Source organism: Eptatretus burgeri, chromosome 7 (genome assembly GCF_056783735.1).
Source record: "Eptatretus burgeri isolate ZD-2024b chromosome 7, Ebu_testis_v1, whole genome shotgun sequence".
Classification (NCBI taxonomy): Eukaryota; Metazoa; Chordata; class Myxini; order Myxiniformes; family Myxinidae; genus Eptatretus; species Eptatretus burgeri.
Window position 1 is genome coordinate 43,043,188 of NC_140967.1, and position 10,892 is coordinate 43,054,079.

The window sequence follows — 10,892 nt, forward strand, 5'->3', positions numbered from 1 at the left end:
GTTGGAGTGGCAACCTGTGCAGGATTGTGCGCAATAGCCAAGGAGACTTCTTCTTCTCCTTCTTCTTCTTCTTGCGTATGGAAGCTTAGCTGCCGGGGTAGCTATCATTTCTTGGAAGCACCACTGTGTCGCTGATGCAGTGCCCCTCTACCAGTACACACTGGTACTCATTTCACCAACCTCAGAAGGATGACAGGCTGAGGAAACCCCATGGTGTATTAATTCAGCGGCCAATGGAGCTTGAACTCAGGACCCTAGGATCCCAAGCCCACCACCCTAACCACAAAGCCAACACCAGGCTTAAGGAGACTGTTTCAGCAACACCAACGCTCTGCACAGAGTATGGTCCCGATGGATGGAGGTTGTATACACAGGAGGTTATATATTTATGTACAGAAAGGGTAAATAAGAAAGCAATGGGGAAGTGGGGGGGTTAACGGGCTACCACGGCCTTTTTTTAATTGATGAATAAATTAAGTTATTCCTGAAAATAAACGACAAATATTTATAGGATCTCTATATGATGATTCGATTTGATTGAGGAAATGAAATTTCCTATATCTATATGACAGGAAATGATTGAGGAAATCATGTGAAAGGGAGGCAAAGCCCAGCCCCGGCAGAGGGAGTAGTGTCAAAAGGGAGGCGTTTGATGCAGTAATGTGTCCCAGTTTGAAAAGGAGAATGTGTCCCAGTTTGGACAGCATTTGACTTCTGGTTCTGGGTTTGGAGCAACGGCAGGGTCTTTCAGGGCTCTTTGCTGATGATCTCAAAGTTAAGTTTCCGTTTGTTATATGTCACATTTTAACTGTTTATTTTCTCACCTACATGTTACTGTGTGTTCCAAGTTCGGTTTTGTTTCAAACATCATGCTATTTTGTGAGTTTTTGTCGACCTTGTCTTACCGGGTTCCTTGAGGCCTACCCATCTTGGTGTATGATCGTTTTTATTTGTATTCTCTCCCTATTACCTTCAATTCCTATCTTCCCCACTTTCCCAACGCCCCCATCCCTCTCAACGAAACACTGTTTCTTGTCTTAAATCCAAAACAAAGAAACAAAACAAAACAAAAAAACTACCTTTCTCCTTGCATACCCACGAGTCCCAATCCTTCTTCTTCCACCTCTTCTTCTTCTTCCTCCTTCTGCTGGCACACCATCTTTATTCTACTTGAGCTGACCCACTCTCGCCATTACCTTCACGATTTCTTCCTACATTCTTCCATTCCCGAATCTCACCTATTCTTCAAAAATACAGTGCCAACTCACCCCTCTCAAAGCAACCATCACACACGCCTCCCTCCAAGCCTCCCTCTCACCTTTCTCAAAAACTCCCCCTGTCACCTTTCTCCCTCAACTCTCCCCACTCGCCCTTCTCCTACCATTCACCCCCTCACTCACCCTTCTCAAAGTTGCCCCCCCTCTCATCCACAAAGCTGCTTCCTTCCCCTGCCCTCTCACCTCCATCTCATCACTCCACCTCCTCAAATTCTCAACTGCCTTTTGCCCCCCCTCTCCCCCAGCACCACAGAGCCTTTTCTCCTCCTCATCCGGCCCCCTCCCCGAGCGATTGGGAAATCCCCCACACTCTTTCAACAACTCTCCTTACCTCCCACCCTCCTCCCTTGTGATACGCTCCCCCTCCCCTCCCATCCCCTGCAGCAAAAGCCTCCTCCCTTCCCTCTTCATTAACAGTGTGGACCTCAAATATACGGGGCCTTCGCTTAAACCTTACAGATCTTTCCATACAGGTTTCCACTGGCAAACCAGACATAATCTGCCTTACAGAAACTTTCCTTCCTCAAGATGTCTCTGACTCCCAAGTATATCTCCCTGGTTACTCCCTCCTCCGGTATGACAGACCTGAGGCTCGTCCTGGTGGAGGAGTTGCTCTCTTCATCAAAGACTCTATTCCTCACTCTCCATGCACTGCCCTCACTCCCCCACACCCTCAGGAATACCTCTGGATACGGCTTCCCCTCCACTCCCACTTCATGTTTATATGTGTACTGTGCCGTCCACCAAACAGTGATGACTCCATTTTCACCTCACTATCCGAAAACATGGACCAACTTCAGTCTTCTCATCCAAACTCTCTCTTCCTCATATGTGGTAACTTCAGTTGTCATCATGCCAGTTGGCTCGGTGTGGGTACCTGTCTCACCTGTCATGGCACTTCAGCAAAAGCTTTCTGCGACTTATTGGGACTGACTCAATCGGTCAATTTCCCGACCCGGATCTCAACCAATGGTACTCTATCTCTTCTGGATCTGATTTTGACAAATTTCGTTGAAAATATCTGCTGTTCCTCCTCCGCACCAATCGGTTCTTCTGACCACGTGCTTGTCAAAGTGGACATCTCTCTGGCTGTTATCAGAGAACCACCTCAGCGCCGTCGAGTCTCGCATTTCACTGAAGCCGACTGGCAGGGTCTCCAAGCAGCCATCAAACTTCTAGACTGGTCTCCCATCGCAACTTTCTGCAACATGAACTCATCCTGGGAAATCCTTCAAAGAAGCTCACCCTCCCTCATGCACAGATTTATCCCCTCTCATCTTCAGTTGTCCTACCCTTCCTCCCACCCATGGTTCACTGAAGCTTGTGGCGAAGCAGTTGTCGTGAAACAACTTGCCTTTGCCTCATGGAAAGCAAACCCAACTGAGGGTAATCTCAGTTCCTTCCATAAAGCTCAGAACAAGTGTGTACCTACCCTCAGGAGCAGTGTGACCACTCCTCATTTTTATAAATGCCAAGGTGAGGCAATGAAAAAAGCCAAGAATTCAGAAGGTTTCGGAAAAGTGATGATAATAGAAAATTTATACGCCAAGAAAACCAATAGAAAACCAAGATGCCAAGGTGAACTACGAATAGCCAATATCTTGTGAAAAAAGCCAAGGAGTGGTCACACTGCTCAGGAGAGCCAGAAAACAACATCTTTCTAAGCTCATATCTGAAGTCTCAAACCTCTCTCCCTCCTCCAAATCCTGGTGGTGTCTAATCAAATCTGTTTCTCGTGTATGTTCCCCCTCCATCCTCTCCCTTACCTCAAAGGGCCGCACTGATGATACCGCATGTGAAAAGGCTGAATGCCTAAACTCTGTATTTGCATCAAAATTTTGTGTCCAAAACCAATCACTTTCTGTACCTACCTTACTCAGTCGCACCCAACTGTCCCTGGACTCTGTGTCCTTTTCTCATGACAAGGTTGAGAGCTGGCTGTCAAACCTCAAATCAGATTCCGCAACCGGTCCAGACGGCATCAGCCCACGTGTCCTAAAAACTTGCTGCTCTGCGCTTGCTCATCCTCTCTCTGTTCCATTTATCCTCTCATTTGTTCAAGGTGATCTGCCATCTGCTTGGAAATCAGCAAATGTTACTGCCCTGAATCAAAAAGGTACAAAAACAGATCCCTGCAACTACCGACCAATCAACCTTATCCTATTCATCACCAAGGTTATGGAATCCATCATCGCTTCAGACATTAAATCCTTCCTCTTCTCCAATGGACTGATTTCCGATCATCAATTTGGTTTCAGACAAGGTCACTCTACCCTGGATATGCTGCTTCTGCTCTCCCAATAATGGATGGAGGTCCTCAATGCCAGACATGAAATCAGAGCCATATCCCAAGACATATCATGTGCTTTTGACACAGTCTGGCACCCTGCCCTGCTCACCAAACTCTCTTCCTGTGGTATCCAAGGCAATCTCCACTCATGGCTCGCTGACTTCCTCTCCTGTCGCAGTGAACGTGTGGCCCTAAATGGAGTTCTTTCATCCCCTCTTCCTGTCCAGGCTGGAGTTCCTCAAGGGAGCGTTCTGGGCCCTGTTCTTTTTCTGGTTTTCATCAACGATCACTCCGACTCTCTGGAAAATCCTCTTTATCTCTTTGCTGAAGACTCCACCCTCTGCCGTACCATCTGTCATCCCTCAGACCAGCAAGCAGCAGCTTCTTCGCTCACTGCAGATTTGGGTATAATCACAAACTGGTCCAACACGTGTTACATGTCTTTCAATCCGGACAAATCTCACTCTCTCATGATGTCTCTCCGAAAGGACCGTTTCGTAACCTCCCCCACCCCCCTCCACTTTCTCAACAACCCTCTGGAAGAAGACCTTTCTTGAAAGCTTCTGGGTCTCACTATCTGCCATGATCTTTCCTGGGAAAGCCACATTTCCAACCTGGCCTCCAAAGCTAGTCGCCGATTGGGAATCCTCTGTCGTGGAAGTCCTTCCTCAGCCCACCTGAGCTCCTGACCACATACAAAGCTTTCAAAGCCTGATGGAGTACTGCTCTCCCCTCTGGGCTGGTGCTCCTGCCTCCCACCTTTCTCGGCTTCACGCTGTGGAAACCAAGGCACTTCGGATTATTGGCATCTCCCGTGATGAGGCCGAGTCTTTGGGCCTCTCACTCTCTCACCGCAGGCAGGTCAGTGGTCTTTCTGTCTTCTACCGTCTCCTCTCCGGTCTCGCCCCTCCTGCTGTGTCTGCAAAATGTCCCCACCATATTTCTGCAGGGCGCCCAAGGTCTGCCAACAACCCCCTTCTGGGAAAACTACCAAAATCACGAATCACTGCTCAGCTTCACTCTTTCATTCCTCTTTTTTTCCTGCCTCTGGAACAAACTTCCACACTCTTCAATCCCATTCTTCCCTCCAGGCCTTCAAACCAGCTGTTCACCACCACCTCTTATCATCCCCCATCCAAATCCTCGATCTTTTCTATCCCCGTTAATCCACCCCAAGCCCACCTCCTTCAAATTCCCTGCTTTCTTTCCTGAAAGTCCCTGCGGTGTCCATCTTGTATACCCCGTGTTCTCTGCCCCATCCCTCTCCCTTCCACAGATCTCCTAATGTCTCTGTTCCCCACCGTGTTGTCCTTCCCACTCCCGCCCCTCTTGTCTCATGCCCCCTTTGCTGTACGTTGTGTGTTAGCTCTCACACGAGACTCGACAAGGTCTACAAAACAATAATAATAGTAATAAAAAATGAGAAATATGAGTGAGCGCAAGTCAACTAATATTGCGACTTTGAGAAATGGGACACTTTACTGCATCAAATGCCTCCCTTTTGACACTCCTGCCATGTCCATCTGACTTCGGCCTTAAATTGAAAAATCACCAGGTGCTCTAACTTTGATTTGAAACACAGTGAATCAAGAGTTATAACTCGTATAATTGTGGGTATACAAGTAAAATTTCACCACACCTCCCCCCCTTTCCAAATGCCATAAATGGAATATTTGGTTTTAATGGTTCCACTTGGCTTGTTTGGCAATCCCATCTGATGCCTGAGCACTTATCTCCTGAACCTGTGACTTCAAGTTCAAACCACATGTACTTTTTTGGTCTGTCCATTATTCCCCAATATATTTATAACCTGGTATTGGCTTAATGGTTGGGGTGGTAGGCTTAGGATCGTAGGGTCCTGAGTTTAAATCCCACTCGACCATTGAATTACGACCAAATGGGGTTGACTCAGCCTGTCATCCTTCTGAGGTCGGAGAAATGAGTACCAGTGTACTGGGGTAATAACCATTCAATTCAAGGTAACCTGCGTTGGAGTGGCGACCCATCCTGGACTGTACTCCGAGCCAAGGAAACTGCCTCGGCAGCTCTATGTGCCTCGCGGCATGAAAGGAATGGTATTATTATTATATTTATAACACACAGATATCTTCGCTCCTGAGAGAGCAAAACAACTGAGCACAGCAGGTTCACAGATATTTAGGATCAAAGGAGAACAGAGACAGACATCCAACAAGGAATGGATGAGTGGCAGAAAGGAAGGAGGCAAGAGGGAGGAGGTGTGAGGATGTCATCAGCCAGAGTATAAGAGAGCAGGGGTGGGTATAGGAGAATGCATGAGGTGATGATGGGCAGCACACTTGAAAGATTGGAGGGAGAGGCACAACACAATAGCTACAGGGAGTCAGTCCTACAGACCGTTGGTGACAGAAGTTCAAGTGTCCCCTAATGTCCTTTCCCTGCCATGTGGTTTATATGCGAGTCGTAAGACACTGAAGGGGGAAAACACAATAAAATAATCAGTTAAATTTTATGGTAAATAAACAACTGCAGTTTATATTTCGAAACAGCCCCCCAGTGATTGTGAGCATATCACAGTCTGGAACTCGTAACTTCCACAAATTATACATTAAAAATAAAACTACAAAGCATCTCAAAACGCAAAGCCCATCTTCGTCTACTTTGTACTCGCATTCCACTTGATGAAAACAACAGCTAAAAATTTTTTTTAAACATTTATTCGTATTCTACTCCATATTCTCAAAATAAAGGTATTTTTGAAAATTTTGTCAAAAGGGAAAACATTTATGACCAGGACAGACGGATAGACACACACTCACACGTGCTGTGCGGGGGATGGGCTAACGGATGACAGTCTGTGGCCATCCACATGGCTGTGATGCACATTCAACCGTCCCGCACACTCTTCACATTACTTTACTGTTGAGGTTATTCTGGGAGATTAAAAATATTCTTTGACAACATCAATTAGCCAACCGAATGTGCAAAGAATTGCATCGCGAATATCCTACGTCTTGTGTTAATTTTTAAACCAATTATCTTGTTCCGAAGAGTGGCAGGAGATATCAATTGTTGCACAGGTCAGCCTCTGAAGTCTGATTTTGGGTTTGATACCTGATGTAATTGAAGTGACTGCATCTACCATCTGGTATGCGACAGAGTGGCTTTTTCCAAAATGTTCTTTCGTCAAGCCATGCTCGTATTAGCCAGGTCTTCTGTCTGCATTGTCGATTAAATATCTCACGGAATATTTTTCAACACGAGCCCTTTTTAGAAGCAAAATTAAGAGCCAGTTTTGCTCGTCAAGTCGTGTTGGTCTGCGTCAACAGACAGGTATAAACGATGGATGGAATCAATAGAATGTTGATCGAGGTATGCCAACCACAGAGGTTAACATTCCATCTGTATATAGAAGGCAAACTGATGAGCACATCATTTGGTTAGTCTGCATTTTTCTCAGTTGCACATCTCAGTTACTTTTTAGTGACAATTAGCATCCCCAGCTGGTGTATCCAGCCACAAGACGTGTTGGTGGACTTATTAGATGTCATCCAATTTCAGTATGTCATCTTTCTCCCCCCCCCCCCTATTATATTTCGGTCACTCTGTGTGGCAATCATGAACCCAGCTGACCCACCTGTGCAGACAATTTATTTCATGTGCCGATACTGATGTGTGAAGCCTTTGTTGTAAAAGTTTTCATTTACAAAACCAACTCCGTAAACGATGAATAATTCCTGGTATCTCTGAAGCAAAAAATCCAGTTGATACTTACATTTGTCCATTCAGTTTCATTGCACGGTCAGTTGCGAAGCTGAAATAAATTGTAATGAAAACAGAGGGAGTGGGTTACCGGTTGATTGTGCTAATTGCATTGATGAAAGCTTTTTAACATATGCTCACCTGATAAGGTACGCTTCACAAACCTGGGTTAATTTTTACGAGCTGATTCTTGTTTATTCCTGCAGAGCGGAGTCAACACCCAGCCCAGCCGCAATATTGATCATCTACCAAGAGGTCAACTCTCAGCGGCTATCTTGTTTTCCGTGCCAGTCTCTGCACATAAGTTTTTGTCCTGGAATCATCGTGCCAATCTGGTTGTTGTTACCTCCCCCTGCCTCCAACACACTCATTTTTTTCCTGCCCCTTTTTCATTTCATCACCCGATCCCTATTACCGCATTTGCCCATGGCCCATTGAGTGGGAAACTGGTGACAGTCGGGATAACGCTTTAGCGGTGATGAGACTAACATGTTTTGTCTTTTCCTGCAAATGGTGTTCGAAAAACCCGAAGACTAATAGGCATGCTGCACAAGCAGGTTGCCGACGATGAGCACAAGGTTCCACATTGGTTCAGCTTGAAATGCTTTCATATTTGATCATTGTTGCATTAAAAAATTGCAAAATTTTTTGATTAAGTCACCAGCACACAACACCGGCTAGCACCTCCTCGGCACACGAGTTGGCTCAACATCCCAGCACACATGCTTTCTACATGAGCTACTGTGTGCATTAGGATTCCTCTTACTTCCCACTGCTTTGTTTCTTCATTTGTGCTTCCCACTTGACTTTTATACCAACCCTCTTTAATGCCACAGCCTCCTCAGCCCCTTAATCATTCTCCGTTTTACTGTACAATCATGCCTCATGTCACAGTGAAGATGATTGGAACTGCAGATCCGCTTGTGGATCATCAGCACAAATGTGAAACCTCCAATGCAGGCTTTCCTTTTTGCCTAAGTGAACCTTAGAATGCAGGTGGAGTTGAGCAGGGGACTCCGTTGTGCCCCTGAGGCCCAATAACCAGAGGAGTATCTTTCATGATTTTTCACACACTTCCTCCTCACCCATGTACATGCGGCGAGATTTGTTCCTATCCTACGCACTACACCCACGGCAGCTGTCTTTGTCTTGCCATTTGAACTGCCGCTGATGTAAGAAGGCATTGAATTAAAGGCAAAACAGCAGTGTATGACAAGCGCGAACTGGATGAGCACGTGTAATTTTGCACACATTTTCCTGTATTCCTGCACAGTCATACACATATACATATACATATTATGTACCCAACATGTTTGCAAAACTGAACAGTTGTATTCTAGATTTTTGTTCCATGATTCATTAACCTCTTTTTCTTTTCTTTTATGTTAACCTTTATCGTGGAACGGTCATAAATTTTAATGAAGTTGCCAAAATGTTGATATCTGCTCCACATCACTGCTATATGTTTCCTACCTGCTCTTCTTCTCCTTCATTTTTAATGCAAATTAAATGTATAACAAGTCACGTTTTATTTTGTGTGGGTGGAGAAAGTTTGATGTGATGTTATCAATGTATTTTTTTTCTTCCTTACATAAGGCTCAGTCACAATTAAAATGATTTGTAATGAAAGATTTTAATGGCTGAGGCCTTATCATGATAATGGAGAATTATAGTATATACAGTATATATATAAATAATATTTCATTAAACCTTTAGAGCATGATTTCTGTCACTGATTTTTAGTGTGCTTGTGTATAAGTTCTTGGCTGTTGGAGTGGAGCCATTAAACAAGACTCAATTTTCCATTATGACGAACACAAGAAGAAGGTGTTCTATCTGTTTTACTTTTTTTGTTGCCTTAACTCAAACTTCTGTCACAAATGACAAATTCCAATTTTAACTGTTAAAGACCTTTAAGCACCACATGCATGTATCACAAAGGCTCATGGAGGAGCCTTACTGGTACAATGTTGTATTTTGCTTATATCCATTATATAATTGACATGTATTGCAATTATTATTATTATTTTGTATGTAGCCTGTATACATTGGTGGGAGCATGGCTGTGCCGCAGATGCAGTGCCCCCTGTTACCAGTAAGCTGGTACTTGTTTTGCCAACCTCGGAAGGATGACAGGCTGATGCAACCTACTTGGTGTTATTTGACGGGCGGAGAGGGGGCTAAAACTCGAGATCCTAAGATCTTAAGCTCAGCCACCTTAACATTTAAGGCAACACCAGACTTATGTATTTCATCCATCCATTGGGACCATACTGTGTGCAGAGTGTTGGTGCTGCCTCAGCAGTCTCATTGGCTATTGGGCACAATCCTGGATGGGTCGCCACTCCGACACAGGATACCAGCAAGCTGGCACTCATTTTGCTGACCTCGGAAGTATGACAGGCAGAGTCAACCCCACCTGGTAGTAATTCAACAGCCAAGGGGAATTTGAACTCAGGATCCTAGGATCCCAAGCCAACCACCCTCACCATTAAGCCAACACCAGGCATACTTATATATTGCAAGAAAGATATTGATTAATATCCTGGAAAATATCCTCCGCCACTAATTTGGCAAATTATTATCAAGCTACTGATCACACCACCAGGTGATCCTCTTACGATTGTTACCAAACTAATGTGGATACGCTCCAGTCAGATTACATTTCTTTACAGGGTATGGCGATAAAATTTCCTTTTGGGTTATTATGCAAGGCTTGTAGCATAACTGAGAAAGCAATTTTCTTCCAAATTCACTTCTTAGCAATGGATGCACTTATATATTTGAGCTTTCAAAAGGAATTGCAAATAATTGGAGTCATTTGGCCCTTTGTACCTGTGTCATACTTCTGTCCCAGCATTCCCACATAATGTAGGTTGTGCTTGATTAAAAAAAAATGGAATAACTTTAAAACCATAAAGGGATCAGAGTCATGCAAATTAGGGCATCTTGTCTTTCCTCATGTCTAGCCTGATCTCATATTACATTGCCAGCTCAGAGTGGCACTAGTTCAGTTTACAGAATCATGTACATTTAACAAAGATAGTGAACGCAATTCGAAATGAAAGTTTTGTGACATATATGTGCATACTGAATGGATTTGCATGATTTTGTTTTTATTTTCGTGACATACCATTTTAAAGGGTTGGTCACAGGAAGTGGAGGAAGGAAGAGGAAAAGGGATTGAGGAAATTAGGAGGGGTGGGGTGAAAAAAGGAAAAATAAAAGATGGTGGGATAACAAAAGAGTAAAGACAGAGGGTGATAGAAAAAGTGAGGAGGAGTGGAAAGTTTAGTTTGAATACAGGGAGAATATATTTGTAATTCTTGACAAAGCTCATATCTCTCTGGCTATTGTGAGAGAGCGACCTCAACATTGCAGAATCTGGCTGCTCACACAGGCAAACTGCCAGGCACTGCAGTCTGCCACTTGACAAAAGGATAAGGCTTCCATCCCTGCTCCATCTGATATTGATCCAATATGGTGATACTTTAAAAATCTCTCTCTCACATCACATCACATCACATCACATCACATCACATCACATCACATCACATCACATCTGTTGCTATGCTATCAGCCCT

At 44.4% G+C, this 10,892-nt stretch overlaps 1 protein-coding gene across 2 annotated transcripts in view; it reads left to right on the top strand.

The window, feature by feature from the left end:
* Positions 1-9,111, top strand: part of LOC147023118 (uncharacterized) — a 111,074-nt gene extending 101,963 nt beyond the window's left edge. For both annotated transcript variants that reach the window (XM_085888213.1, XM_085888214.1), the window contains exon 5: positions 7,515-9,111. In XM_085888213.1, coding sequence (XP_085744339.1) covers positions 7,515-7,549 — 35 coding nt within the window. In that variant the 3' untranslated portion in view covers positions 7,550-9,111. The remainder of the gene's footprint in view (positions 1-7,514) is intronic.
* The last annotated feature ends 1,781 nt before the right edge of the window (positions 9,112-10,892 follow it).